Source organism: Oryctolagus cuniculus, chromosome X (assembly GCF_051225735.1).
Source record: "Oryctolagus cuniculus isolate XC-2025 breed Fujian yellow rabbit chromosome X, ASM5122573v1, whole genome shotgun sequence".
NCBI lineage: Eukaryota > Metazoa > Chordata > Mammalia > Lagomorpha > Leporidae > Oryctolagus > Oryctolagus cuniculus.
The window spans coordinates 126,060,546-126,076,187 of record NC_142888.1 but is presented as its reverse complement, the minus strand read 5'-3'; the positions used below and the strand labels follow the sequence as shown (position 1 = coordinate 126,076,187).

The 15,642-nt window shown below is 41.9% G+C and overlaps 1 protein-coding gene across 2 annotated transcripts in view; it reads right to left on the bottom strand.

The window, feature by feature from the left end:
- Positions 1-13,812, bottom strand: part of FMR1NB (FMR1 neighbor) — a 45,443-nt gene extending 31,631 nt beyond the window's left edge. The window contains exon 1 of one of the 2 annotated variants that reach the window (XM_008273460.5): positions 13,352-13,812. In XM_008273460.5, coding sequence (XP_008271682.1) covers positions 13,352-13,670 — 319 coding nt within the window. In that variant the 5' untranslated portion in view covers positions 13,671-13,812. The remainder of the gene's footprint in view (positions 1-13,351) is intronic. The other variant, XM_089324181.1, reaches the window with a different exon arrangement.
- Between the last annotated feature and the right edge of the window lie 1,830 nt (positions 13,813-15,642).

Sequence of the window (15,642 nt, the reverse complement as noted above, 5' to 3'; positions counted from 1 at the left end):
TTGAGGCAATTCAAGTTCCTTATCCAAATAAATGTCATCAGTGGCATCCTGAACAAGTCTTGAACATATTTAACCTGCCCTCCACCTGTGGTTTCTTCTCTACTCCAGGACATTTGATCAGTATTTCTCAAAGTACCACTAACAGTACCCAAGAATTTTAGGTGGAACCTAGATTCACAACATATGGATGTATTAATCTTTGTTATCTATGTATTTACTTAAATGTGTAGAAGAAAAAATACAAGTAGCGTATCAAACCTATCATGAAGCTGAACAAGACTGATATCATTTGGCATCTGGAAAACTTCTATAAAACCCCCTTTCATATTTCTGTTTTTTCTTTCCCAAGACAACTGTTCCCCTTCGCTTTCTCCCTGGCTCCAAAATCTCTCGTCAGCCAATGTCCTAAACTTTTCCTCAGATCATCTTCTCTGCAAACCAGTCCCCAGTTTCTTTCCCTTCCCCCACTGTTTTTCACATACAGAATAATTTCATCCTCTTAACATCTAATTTGCATCCTTACTCACATCAGCATGCTCAGCAAATAGTAGGAGTCAGCTTTCTTAAATGGCACCAGGAGATGTTTAAAAACCAGTTATTATTCCCTGTCACAAAGAATTTTATTTTTTAATTTCTCTGTTAACAAAAATGACTGAAAAGATAACTACATTTCAGAGGAAAAGAAAACCAGTCTCTGTGCAGAAGGCTTCATGGGCATGTGACCTGTGCAATGGTACAGAGTCCCCACTCCTGGAGAGGTCCCATGCTTGGATTAATGTTCTGCTATTGCCATCCTGAAATACATAAGAGATTTTGAACAAGGATTCATGCATTTTCATTCTGCAAATTTTGTTGCCATCCCTGCCCTGGTGTGAGGTCTGCCAGACAAGGAACTGAATGACTGCAATTGAGGAAAAAGAATGAGAGCATTGGCTAATGGTAGCAGTTTCAAAAGGATTTTTCTGTTGCTTTATTAAGTTGAGAGTCTCTCTGTTGTTTCTGAATTTCTGGACCTTGGCCTCAAACAGACCAAAATTTTCATTCTAGCTCTGCCACATACTAACTGATGAACTCTGCCTCAGTTTACTCATCTGCAAAATGGAAATATTTATATTGAAAGTATTAAATAAAGTCATATATGAAGGGCTTAGTGCAATATTAAATGAATATTTTGTTATGTATCTTTGTCTATTTTTATTGTTTAAATATTTAACTTTAGTAACATTATTTCATTCTCAGGATACTTCAGCAAATGGCAGAATTCTTTTTCTCTCTACCTTTCATATCAAAATAAAAAATATGTAATAATTATTTTAAAAAGGTGCATGGCTTCTATGAATGTAGCTATAAACCTTATTCAGGGACATAAAAAGAGACTTGAATGAATGGAAAAACAAAAACTGTTCTTATGTTTAAAATTTTTTGTAAAGTTATCAGTTCTCTCCACTGAGCCTACATTTAAATGAATCCATGCCTGCCACATGAAACAATGAATGTTTTTAAATTAATGTCAGATAAGTGAACATAATTATATAAGAATCTATTAGGATTTTTTTTTACTTGACAGAATGATTCTAAGTTTAATCTAAAAAATTCTTCAGAGGCTGCACTGTGGCACAGTAGTGTAAGATGGAGTGCTGGTTTGAACCCTGGCTACTCTGCTTCCAATCCAGCTTCCTGCTGATGTACCTGGGAAGGTAGTAGAAGATGGTCTAATGTTTGGGCCCCTGCCACCCATGTGAGAGACCTGGATGGAGTCCCTAGCTCTTGGTTTCACAGGCACTTTCTACCAAATATTTTTAAAAGGATTAATATATATATATATATATATATTTTAAAAACTCCTCCAAAATAACAGTCTGAAGAGCTAACCGGTGTCTGAGCAACTACAGCACTTGAAGAAAGGAAGCCACAATACTGTATTTCCCTCTCCTAGCCCTGTAGAGTGGCAGACTTGCAATGAAAAGTCACACAGCAAGCATCTGTTCTGTTCCTACCAGAATCAGTCAGAGTCAGGGCAAAGCACAGATTCCTTGCATCTTGCAACTGTGGAAGTTTTGGGGCATTAGCCCCAGAGCTACACTCACTCACTCTACAGGATACAGAGGGATTTTCCACAGCTTCTGGGGACTAGCATCAAAAGCAGCCGAAAAAAAAAAAATTTGTTCCCACCCTGGGATATCTTGGGAATGACCCCACTGTACCCTGCAACACAAGGACTGTGATGGTATGTTTTAAATGTCCAAGTCCCACTGAAATCTACCTGTGGGCCTAGGGAAGAACCTACCTGTATTCTACCTCTCTGCACTCATATCCGTCAGAGCAAAATCTCCTGTATACCTTGTAATCATCCTGTAGCACTAGAACAGGATTCAGTTCACATCCCCTAGTTCAAGAACGAGGGCTGTTGACGTTATAAGCCACAGTACCAGTTGGACTCTTCTAGCAGTACCTGAGGAAGGGCCCATCTATGTCACATAGTCCTAGAGCCTAATAAATTGTTGCCACGAGCTCCAGCATCACTCAGGTTTGCAAGCCAAGAACAAGGCCCTGGCTGTCACAATCCCTAGGGAGACTGACACCAAACTCTGTGAACTGAAGATACATACCCTAGGAAATGTACATTCATCTCAAAGCCACAATTCTATCCCTACAAACTGCAGCAGACTACATCACTGTGTCACTTATGGATACAGCCGACATTAAGACAAAAGAAATCAATCAGAGTCTACAATGCTGGGCTCACCTAGAACCAAAGCCAAAGCAACAAGCCAAGTGACACTTTGCATTCCAGCTAAGCCATAAACTCTTTTTTTTTGAGGTAATAATAATTTTTATTTTGCTACAAATATACATACATAAGAAAAAACAGCTAAAAAGATACACACCAAAATATAGGCATTGTAGTGAGATCCCACTTGATTTTTATTTTACCCTTTGCTCATTTCTGCATTTGTCCCTTTTCTTACTGTGGTCTGCTGTTTGGCTCCCATCCCTCCCTCCAAGGTACAGGCCCAGGGAGAAATTTAAGAACATGGAAAAGTGGACTGAGCACATTCTTGAGTTAAATTAGTGCAAGAGAGTGATGTAAAGCAATCCAAAGTTAGATAAGGTACCAATACTCTCTAAGCATCATAGGTTGAATTACGTCATACTAGAGATGGGAATGGCGATAATAAGACCAGATGACTAGGTGAAGGCCTTACCTAGAGATCTAAGCAGTTTGATATGTCAATTACATTTCAAGGCAAGATATGTATTTTTTAAGCTGTACAAGGACAAAGAAGGAAAGTCGGAAAACAAGCTAGTCAAATTGTTATGCAATGTAGAAGGTCAATCTTGATGTCCTCTAATCTCAGAACTAGACATTTTTCCTTTCTTCTAGCTGGAGGGGAGAAGTAGAGAAGAAAATTGCTATGATTCTAGATTTGATTTTCCTAATGCCCAGTGAATAAGAGGCTACTTGGGAACTGCCACTCCTTAAGAAATTATCCACTCCACAAAGGGTAAGTGTGGGAGTCTAGGGGAGAAAATAAGGAAGTAAAACGGAAAACAAAAGGACAGCTGAAGGAATGGTGGTGGCAGGTTCCACACGGGGCACTGTTCCTATCTGAGGAAATGTCCTTTTCCAAAGGCCTGGACAGAGAGACCCAGGCAGGCCCTTCCATTTTCCATTCTGATCACCCTCATTTGCATCCTCACCACCATGTCTGTCTGGCTTGGGGACTGTATGTGGAAATCTTCAGTGAAAAATTTCTTGCAACTTTTTCATGGTTATTCATGCAAAGCCAGAAGAGTAAAAGTGGTATAGACTAAGTCTTCCCCACACACCCAAAATCTGTGGCAGGCCCAGTGTAGGCAATGGTGCAACGAAGAGCCATTCAGGATGGCTTTGCTAGAAAGATAAATGAGTTCATTTCCTTAGCGGTGTGAATCCCTTTGAGACAACAAAGAAAAAAGGAGTTATCACCTGAATTCCACTACAATTAAATGCAACACACACTAAATTAAAATACCATTTCACTTTAACACTTTTATATGCTTTAACACAGAAGAGTAATTTTTTTTAATGGTTGAGGGAGAAATAGGGTCCAACGTTGTGGTCTAGCAGGTAAAGCCATTGCCTGCAACACCAGCATCCCACATGGGTGCCAATTTTTGTTCCAGCAGAACCACTTCTGATCTATCTCCCTGCTAATGGACAGCAGTGGAAAATGGTCCAAGCACTTGTGGGAGACCCAGAAGAAGCTCCTGGCCCCTGGCTTCATCCTGGCCCAACACTAACCATTGAGCCACTCAGGAGAGAACCAGCAGATGGAAGAGATTCTCCCCCTCCCCTGCAGATCTCTCTATAACTCTACTTTTCAAATAAATAAAATAAATCTTTAAAAAAGAGGAATAAATATTCCAAATATTTGCTGTTTACTTTTTATAATCTGCTTCTTAGCCTTTTTTTTTTTAAGATTTACTTATTTGTTTGAAAAGCAGAGTGACAGAGAGGGAAAAAGAGATCTTATATCTGCCATGTCACTCCCCAGAAAAGGCCACAGCAACAGGGATTGGGCCAGACCAAGTCTCCCATGTTGGTGGCAGGGACTCAAGTACTTGAGCCACCATCCACTGCTTCACAGGTGCATTAGCAGAGAGCACTCCAATATGGGATGCAGGCAACCCAAGCTGCAGCTTAACCTGCTGCACCATATTGCCAGCCTTTCTGAGGTCAAAAATGAATAAAGTCTATCTAATAAAATAGCCAAAGGGAAGCAAAGTGGTGTCGGATTGTGCTGTACAGTTCTCTGATTCTGTGTGTGCTGTCAGGGTGAAATATCAAATGATAAATACAGAAGACAGAAGAGGGCATTTTCTGGGATCCTAAGACTGTTTCATATCTGCGTCCCTGCCTTTGAAATACAAGGTAAAAATGTGTAAGGCTGAAGGAGAAAACAGATTTGGATCAATGAGGAGGATGAATACAAACTCTAAAATAAACTGAATTACCTGGTGATCTCCCTCTATGGCCTTGTGTGCTGATTAACACATTCAATGGTCAATGTCCCCACATCCTAATCTTCAAGTCACAAAGGCAAAAAAAAAATTAAAAAAAAAATTCTGTGATGAACTTTTTCCCCAAAATCCCTAGTAATTAGGCTGTCATGTGTTGGTTGGTTAAATCTGATCGGTTGTCTTGTCTGCTTTATTACTCTGACTTATCTGAGTGGTGGGAGGAGGTAAAGAAGATCCCCACTGATTGATGAAATTCTGCAGTGCAGTGCAGGCAAAGCAGAATTCCATTAAAAAAAAAAAAAAAAAAAAAAAAAAAAAAAAAAAAAACCACCTGCAGGGACACACCAGTGAGAACAGGTGGGGAAGAGGGAAGAATGAGACACATGAAATCAGACCTCTACCTACCAGAATGCACTTAGAGATCAGCAAAAGGAGCTCAGCCGGACACCACCCGCCCTGATAAACACTGACTTTCTGAGATAGGAGAGTGGCTTCATTTGACTTTCCAGGGATTGAAAATCTTCTCAACACAAAGAGCAAAAGCACAGGAAATAATCTTATAGGAAGACTAAATGAAGTCCTGTGGTGTCCATTAACATGATATATGTAATGAATTGAGACTTTGCTCTGTCGTCTTCTATTATGTTAATATAAAACTCATTCCATAAAGAAGAATGGAAGATTATACCAGATGTGCAGATGTTAATGTAGGGATACAGAAGACATGAAGAAGCAATGGTAGCCTGATGCCTCCAAAAGAATACCATAATACTCCAAAATTAGATCCTGACCTGCAGTGAATCTATGAAATGACAGATATAGAATTCAAAATAATGATTGTGGGGAGATAGAAATCACTAAGAAGAATCAAATAGAAATTTTTGAAATGAAGCAAAAAATATGAGTGAGAGCCTTAACCAAGTGAAGAAAAGAATTCTGATCTTGAGGACAAGATTTTTTAAATAATCCAATCAGTCAAATAAAGAGAGAAAATAATGAAAAAGAATAAAGGGACTGGTGCTGTTGCATACTGGGTAAAGCCACTGCCTGCAGTGTTGGCATCCTATATGGGTGCCAGCCAGTTCAAGTCCCAGATGCTCCACTTCTGGTCTTGATCTCTGCTATGGCCGAGAAAGCAGTAGAAGATGGCCCAAGTCCTTGGGCCCCTGCAGCTGTGTGGGAGACCCGGAAGAAGCTAATGGCTCCTGTCTTTGGATCAGCGCATCTGTGGCCATCTGGGGAGTGAACCAGCAGATGGAAGACCTCTCTCTCTGTCTCTACCTCTCTCTCTCTCTTTCTCTACCTCTCTGTAACTCTGCATTTCTAATAAATAAAAATGAATCTTTAAAAAAAGAAAAAAGAAAAAGAATGAAGAAAGTATGTGAAATATAGGATATCATTACAGGACCAAATATCCATACTACAGGTATTACTGAAGGAGAAGAAAAGGAAAAAGGCAGTGGTAACCTGCTAAATTGAGTAATAGTTGAAAATTTCCCAGACCTTAAAAGAGAAATAGACATCCAAATACAAGAAGCTCAAAGAACCCCAAGAAAACTCAACCAAAAAAGGTATTCACCAAGGCAATTTGTAGTAAAATTGTGAAAAGATAAGGAAAAGGAGCGAATCCTAAAAATAGTAATAGAGATGTGTCAGTTACATATAAAGGAAAACTAATTAGATTAACAGTAGACTTTTCAGCAGAAACCCTATAGGCCAGAAGAGAGTGTAATGATGTGTTCAAGGTCTTAAAAGAAAAAAAAATCCAAACAAGCATATTATATCCATCAAAGCTATCCGTTAAAGGTGAAGGATAAATATATTTTCCACATGAGCAAAAATTGAGAGAATTCTCCAGGAACCCAGACCAGACATACAAGAAATTCTGGGGGCTGGCGCTATGGCAAAGCAGGTAAAGCCACCGCCTGCAGTGCTGGCATCCCATATGGGCGCTGGTTCGTGTCCCAGATGCTCCAATTCCAATCCAGCTCTCTGCTATGGCCTGAGAAAACAGTAGAAGTTGGCCCAAGTCCTTGGGCCCCTGCACCCGCATAGTAGACCTGGAAGAAGCTCCTGGCTCCTGGCTTCAGATCAGCACAGCTGCAGCCATTGTGGCCAACTGCGGAATGAAACAGCAGATGGAAGACCTCTCTCTCTCTCTCTCTCTCTCTCTCTCTACCTCTCCTTCTCTTTCTCTGTAACTCTTTAAAATAAATAAACCTTTTGAAAAAAAGAAATTCTGGAGGAGGTCATGCATTTTAATGAACATCATGAAAACACACGACACTTCCAAATTGACTAATGAACAGGTTTATCTGTATCCAAAAAACAAAATGACTGGTGTTAGTTCTTATTTTTTTTTAAGATTTATTTATTTGAAAGTCAGAGTTACACAGAGAGAGGAGAGGCAGAGAGAGAGAGAGAGAAGTCTTCCATCCAATGGTTCAATCCCTAATTGGCCACAATGGCCAGAGCTGCACCAATCCAAAACCAGGAGCCAGGCACTCCTTCCCGGTCTCCCAAGTGGCTGCAGGTGCCCAAGGACTTGGGCCATCTTCTACTGCTTTCCCAGGCCATAGCAGACAGCTGGAGCAGCCAGGACAGGAACCAGTGCCCATACGGGATGCCAGCGCTTTAGGCCAGGGCATTAACCCACTGTGCCACAGTGCCTACCCCTCAGTGTTAGTTCTTATCTATCAATACTAACCTTGAATGTAAATGGATTAAATTCTCAAGCCAAAAGAGGTAGGTTAGCTGAATGGATAAAAACCAAGACTCTGCTATATGCTGCCTACAAGAAACCCACTTTAGAAAAACACACATAGACTGAAAGAAACGGGCTCGAAAAAGATATACCAGACACAAAATCAATAAAGATACATGGGAGTTAAAACACACGATCAAACAAATGTACCTAACAGACATTTACAGTACATATCACCCAACAGTTACAGAAAACACAATATTTCTCATCAGCACATGGAACATTTTCTAGGATAGATCATATATTAGGCCATCAAAATACCAGTGACATTCTTTACAGAACTAGAAAAAGCAATCCTGAAATTCATATAGAATCACAAAAGACCCAAAATGGCCATGGCAATTCTAAGAAAAAAAAAATCAAGCTGGAGGCATCACAATACCTGACTTTAAGGCATACTACAAAGCTACAGTAATTAAAACAGCACGGTACTGGCATAAAAACGGACATATAGATCAATGGAACACAATAGAGGGCCCAGAAATTAATCTATGTCCTACAGACAATTGATTTTGAGAAAAATACTCAGACCATACAGTAGAATAAGGATAATCTCTTCTACAAATGGTGCTAGAAAAGTGAATGTTATTGGGGCTGGTGCAGTGGCACACTAGGTTAATCCTCCACCTGCAGCACTGGCATCCCATATGGGCTCCTCTTCCAGTCCAGCTCTCTGCTGTGACCTGGAATAGCAGTAAAAGATGGCCCAAGTGCTTGGGCCCCTGCACTCGCATGGGAGACCAGGAAGAAGCACCTGGCTCCTGGCTTCGGATTGGCACAGCTTTGACCATTGCAGCTATTTGGGGAGTGAACCTAAGGAAGGAAGACCTTTCTCTCTGTCTTTCTCTCTCTCACTGTCTGTAACTCTATCTGTCAAATAAATAAATCTTAAAAAAAAGAAAATTGAATGTATATATGAAAAAGAATGAAATTAGATCCATAACTTTCACCATATAAAAAAATCAACTCAAGATAGGTCAAAGACTTAAATTTAAGACCTGAGACCATGAAATTGCTGGGAGAAATTATAGAGGAAACACTCTAAGACATTGGTGTAGGGGACAACTTCTTAGACAAGACCTTCAAGCACAGCCAACACAAGCAAAACTACACTAATGGGCTTATATCAAACTCAGAAGCTTCTGCACAGCAAAGGAAATGATCAACCAAATGAATATATATTCAACAGAATGCGAAAAATATTTGTGAACTACGTATTCAACAAAGGATAAACATCCAGAATATATCAGCAAATCAAAAACTCAACAACAACAACAACAAAAAAAACAATCAATTCAGCTAAGGAATGAGCAAAAGACCTCCACAGCTTTCAAAGGAATAAATACAAATAGCCAACAAATATATGAAAACATGCTCAACATCATTAGTCATCAGGGAAATGCCTCAAAATCACAATGAGATATCATCTCACCCCTGTCAGAATGGCTAATATCCAAAAGATCAAAAGTAACAAATTCTGGTGAGGATTTGGAGAAAGGGGAACACTTATACACTGTTGCTCAGAATGTAAATGAGTGTAGCCATTGTGGAAAACCGTAAGGATATTTCCTTTAAAAAATAGAAATAGACATGCCATATGATTCAGCAATCACACTACTGGATATATACCCAGAAGACATGAACGCATTACATCAAAGAGATACCTGCACTGTGGGGAGCAACTCAGACTAGACTGTTACTCGAATTAAGACTTATTCTATGCATCTGCTCTCCCACAATATGGCGCTGGGAGAGGAGGAAACAGCTTCTACACAGCTGCCTCCAGTTCAACCAATAAACTGTAGGACCTGCTCCTGATTGAAGGAGAGCAGCGTACTCGGCGTGTGGGTAGCAGAGTTGGGATTGGTGGAAGAGGACTATAAAGGAGGAGAGAGACAACATGCACCAGGAACATCTATCTGAAGGAACACCTGTGCAGCCCCCGAAAGAGCCGGCCTGCGGTGTGCCACTCCCCCGCGGAAGTGGGGAAAGTGGCAGGGGGAACCGCCCTTCCACGGAGGTGGAAGGGTCGGTAGCCAACCCGGGAAGAACCAGCAGCAAACCCGGGGAGGGCCGAGCAGACGAAAGAACAACGCAGGGTCCTGTGTCGTTCCTCCACGAAGACGGGGAGCGACACTGCACCACCATATTTACAGCAGCACTGTTCACAATAGCCAAAATCTGGAATCAAGGAATATGTACATTATCATATTAATGTATAAAGAAAATGTTGTATATATTCCCAATGGAATAACATTAAGCTATAAAAAGAAAGAAATTCTGTTTACATCAAAATGGATGCAAATAGAGGACATCATGTTGAGTGAAATAAATCACATGCAGAAAAACAAATACCACATATTCTCCCTTACATGTGGGAGCTAAAAATAAAAAAAAGACAAGACAAAAAAAAAAAAAAAAAGAAATGCCTGTGTGTATCAGTATTGTGGCAAATATATTTTTGTAAAAGTTTTTTATACCTTTTTCAAACCAATGGTTAAGAATATCATATTCAGGGCCGGTGCCCTGGCTCACTTGGTTAATCCTCCACCTGCGGCACCGGCATCCCATATGGGTGCCAGGTTCTAGTCCCAGTTGCTCCTCTTCCAGTCCAGATCTCTGCTGTGGCCCTGGAAGACAGTCCAGGATGGCCCAAGTGCTTAGGCTCCTGCACCCACATGGGAGACCAGGAGGAAGCACCTGGCTCCTGGCTTCGGATCGGCACAGCTCTGGCTGTAGCGGCCATTTGGGGGATGAACCAATAGAAGGAAGACCTTTCTCTCTGTCTCTCTCTCTCACTGTCTAACTCTATCTGTCAAATAAAAAAAAAGAATGTCATATTATTTTAGTAATAATGATCTCTGATTACTTAATATTTATTGTATATGTGTGAAATGGTCACTTTTCCAGTCAATTGTTGTTTATATCCCTTGCCTATATTCCCACCAAACCAGGGTTTTTTGCTTTTGGTTAAACTTCTTATTTGGTGAAGCATTAAGCTTTTTTTTACTGTAATGTAAATTTAAACTATGTTATCTCAAAAACAGAAAAAGAAAGAATGGGAGAAAGACAGGCAGATAGAGGAAGAGAATATCATTATATTTTTATTTCTTTTATTTTTTTCTTTTATTTAATAAATATAAATTTCCAAAGTACAACTTTTGGATTACAGTGTCTTTTTCTCCCCATAACCTCCCTCCCACCTGCAACCATCCCATCTCCCACTCCCTCTCCCATCCCATTCACATCAAGATTCATTTTCAATTCTCTTTATAGACAGAAGATCAATTTAGTATACCCTAAGTAAAGATTTTAACAGTTTGCAACCACACAGAAACACAAAGCGTAAAGTACTGTTTGAGTACTAGTTATACCGTTAATTCACATAGTACAACACATTAAGAACAGAGATCCTACATGGGGAGGAAGTGCACAGTGGCTCCTGTTGTTGATTTAACAATTGACACTCTTGTTTATGGCATCAGTAATCACCCTAGGCTCTTGTCATGAGTTGCCAAGGCTATGGAAGCCTTTTGGGTTCACCGACTCTGATCATATTTAGACAAGGTCATAGTCAAAGTGGAAGTTCTCTCCTCCCTTCAGAGAAAGGTACTTCCTTCTTTGATGGCCCATTCCTTCCGCTGGGATCTCATTCACAGAGATCTTTCATTTAGGTCATTTCATTTTTTTTCCACAGTGTCTTGGCTTTCCATGCCTGCAATACTCTCATGGGCTTTTTAGCTGGACCTGAATGCCTTAAGGGCTGATTCTGAGGCCACAGTGCTGTTTAGGACATCTGCCATTCTATGAGTCTGCTGTGTATCCCATTTCCCATGTTGGATCATTCTCTCCTTTTTAATTCTATCAGTTGTTATTAGCAGACACTAGTCTTGTTTATGTGATCCCTTTGACTCTTAATCCTATCATTATGAATATCATTATATTCTTAGAATTTTATCTATGAAGTATACTAACTCTGTTAAAAACTAACTAAAAATTTAAAAATTAAAAGAGAATGAAATCACAGAACACATGCACTTTTTTAGAAATATATCATAATTTCCATATTACTTGATGCAAAGCTGCAGTAATCAAAATAATATGGTACTGGCATGGGAACAGGCACACAAGTTACAGAAAAGATTTGAGAGTTAAGAAATAAATCCACAAATCTATGGTCAACTGAATTTGTAAAGGAGTGTCAAAACCATTTAATGAACGATAACTAATCTTTTCAACCAATAGTACTGTGATAACTAGATATCCATTTACAAAAGAATCATTCTGGACCTATAACACATCATATATAAAAACTTAACTCAAAATGGGCCAAAAATACAAAAATAAGAGCTAAAATCATAAAACTCCTAAAAAAAATAGGAATAATCTTCATGATTTTTAGTTTAGCAAAAAATGTTTATGTATGATAGCAAAAGCACAAGTAGATAAATTGGATTTTCTCAAAATTAAACATTTTTATACATAAAAGATCTGATAAAGTGAAATGACAACTTTCAGAATGGAAGGGAACATTTGCAAATCATATATCTGATAAGTATCAGTATGCAGTATATATAAAGAACTCATAGAACTCAACAATAAAACCCAAAAGAATCCATTTAATAATCAAAGTATTTGAAAAGGCATTTATTCAAATACATACAAATGGTCAACAGTCACATGAAAAGTTTATCAATCTTATTAGTCATTAAGGGTATACAAATCGAAAACACAAGATACACTTCTCATCCACTAGAATGGCTAAAATTGAAAGGGGGTGGATAACAAATGCTGGTGAAATTGGAAGACTTGGACACTGGTGGTGGAGATGTAAAATGGTTCAGCCACTTTGTAAAACAGTTTGGGATATCCTGAAAACCTCAAAATGGAATTCCCATATGATCTAGCAATTCCATTCCCAGAGAATTGAAAATATTTCTACACAAGAACATCTACATGAGTTTTCATAGCAGCACTGCTCATAAAAGTCCCAGATTTTTCCAAATTTGATAAATTTCATAAATTGATAAATAAAATGTAGTCTATTTGTACAATGAAAAATGTGCCCCACAAGTTTCAACTTGGGGTGACAAAAATATTTTAGAACTGGGGAGAGGCAAGGAACACAAAAATTTAAACACACCACATTTCTTGAATTGGTTACTTTGAAACAGTTAATTTACGTGAATTTCACTTCAATTCTAAAAAAAAAATGAGAGAGGTGTTTTCTGAGGAGAATTGTGGAAATCTGGGCTTTTTTGAGATGAAAATCAAGGAAGGAAGGTGTTTTTCAAGGGGCTTTAGAGGGTAGGACTTTCTGACTGGAGGGGAGAAGGGGCAGGTTTTTATGAAGAGACGCGACAAAAGGAGGGACTTTGAAAGGTTGAGGAGGGTGGGAGAGTGAGAGCAGAAAGCCCTTTGGGAGGACCTGTGACCCGAGGGCCTGGAAGGCCATCAGGAGAGGACAAGGCGTGAAGGCCAGAAGGGCGGGAAAGCTGGTTGTTGGGACGCGTCATCGCCACCCCTCCCCCTCCCTCTCCCCCGACCCGTAAGAGCTGACGGGTGGCCAAAGCCGGTACTCACCGGGTCTGAGGTAATAGCACAGCAGCAGAAGAACCCAGAGGGACAGCGTGAGCATCCTAAGGCGCCTCTGGCCCCACATCCTGGCCACAGAGTGGCGCATCTCAACCCGCAGGTCGCGCAGAGACGCCCGCCAGCCAGGCTGAGGCACAGCAGCCATGACGGCCTTGCCTCTCAGATTCTTGGCCCCGGCATGTGACCCGGTAGCCGGTTTCTCTACACTGTGCTCTGCCTCACAAGGCCCCTGCCTTGGGCGTGCATCGCACAACACCCGGCTTTTGGAGCTAGTCCTCCCTTTCTCTGGCCTAGCCTCGGAAGGCATGGCTCTCCGCGTCTAGCTGAAACGTCGCCTTGCCCCCTAACCGTCGTTGTCTCAGAAGCCCTTGCGGTGGCCCGTTACCCAGAAATCCTTGGGGAAGTGATGTTCGCGTCACATGCAAATTCTCGCGAGGCTTGAGGCTGGTTCCCTCCTTTGACGCCTACTCCGTGGTTCCACGTGCCCCACCCCTTTTTAAACACTTGGACAGTGTCTTGTACACCCCTGCCCCCACTCAAGGCTGACCTTTTTAAGTGCTTGTTAAATGAATGAGGCTTGAGGCCCATGCCAATAGCGAGACTGCTTGTCGTACATCAACAAAAAGGAGTGACGAATTAGACTGTCACAGCGACCACCACGTCCGTGAAGGCATGCGGCGGCCATGAATCCAGGATCCACCTGTCTGGTTTACACTCTGGGGAAATAGATTCCTTTAAGGCAGGCACTGGGATATTTTAATCCGAACAATCCTCCCATCAGAAGCCAGCATGCCAGGGAGTTTCCGCAGTTTGCTCAAAGGTACCTTCTCCAACCCTAAAAGTCGTGGTATTACCAGGTGAGGTTTTTCTTAGAATCCAAACCACCCAGGAGTTTGGTGTGGCTGTGGGTCAGAGAGGCTGGAAGTTGGAGGTTTGTGTCATTTTCCAATCATGGATCCTTTCCAGTAGCTTCTATCATGCTGAGGCTGAATAGGCAGAATCTGACACCTTGCTTCATACCTGGGGGCTGATGGAGTTGGTTTGTAAGGACTTTGTTGGGTTGATGGTTTCGTTTGTTCCCTTCTAATCCGGAGCTCAAGTCTACAGCCTTTCACAGGTTGAGATCCCAGAACATAGCTGACCCTCACCAGGTGCAGGGGACGGTGACAATGGCCAGCACAAATGGTGGCCGTGTTGGGTGAACAGGTCATTGCACATAGCGAGAACGGAGAGCACCAGGTGTCCTTCACTGCCTGGTAGGCAGTGCCACTGCCATATGGAAGTAAGTGTCTTCCGTGAGCCCATGCTGAGATTCCCTCAGCTCATGACAAGGAGGACTACAGAGTCTCGGGTTTCTACAAACGGCTGGGTCCGAGGCAAGGTGAAATACCAGGCGACTTGCAAATCAGAACTTGAAAAGGAACTCAAATCCAGATCAAAGGCCTGACTGTTCCTACATATGGAAACAGCAAGGAGTGAGAATAACCCTTCTGAAGGCCCAGCTGGGCAGTCGGGAGGAGCCATGGTTCCGAGGGGCTGCCCGGGACATCCAGACGCCAAGGGAGAAACAAGCAAGCCTAGCGCAACCCCAAAGTCCATCAGGGGCCCCTGTGCCTCACTCAGGGTACCATCCAGCCCCGGCCCTGTGTTTCACATGCCTAAAACACAGACCCACAGCCTCCTCTGCTCAGTCAGCAGTTAGCAGACTGGCGCACTGCTGTACGCAGAATTTTGTGTGTGAGATGGGAAGACCCAGGAGGTCCAGCTCCTGGGGCTCAGGGGGTCTCCCATGGGTTGGGACAGTAACACTACACTCTTGAGCTGACCTCTGTGACCCCAACCCCCAAAAAGGAAGAGAACCGCTCCCCAAGAGGCACCTCAGGAGGTCACCTTGTCTACATAGGCATTAAACTGGAGAGAAGATTGTTCCCTTTGCTGAGGAGGACACATCTACCCCAGCACCTGTCTCCCCTGAGGAGGACATATTCAGCCTTAGGCCCTGCCAACACACAAACACACACACACACACACACACACACACACACACACTGCTCCCCTCCCTGGGAAAGCCTCAGCACCTGCCTTCCCCCACACTGCTCCTTCCCTTGGAAGACACCCACCCTCAGTAGCTGCTGTCCCCACTGCTCCCTTCCCTGGGGAGGCCAAACCCAGCCTCAGCCCCTGGCTCCCTCTGCCTCTCCCCTCCCTTCCATGAGGACACACTCAGCATCTGCACCAGCATCCCCCAGCCCCACCTAAGCAGGAGGATCAGGGACAGG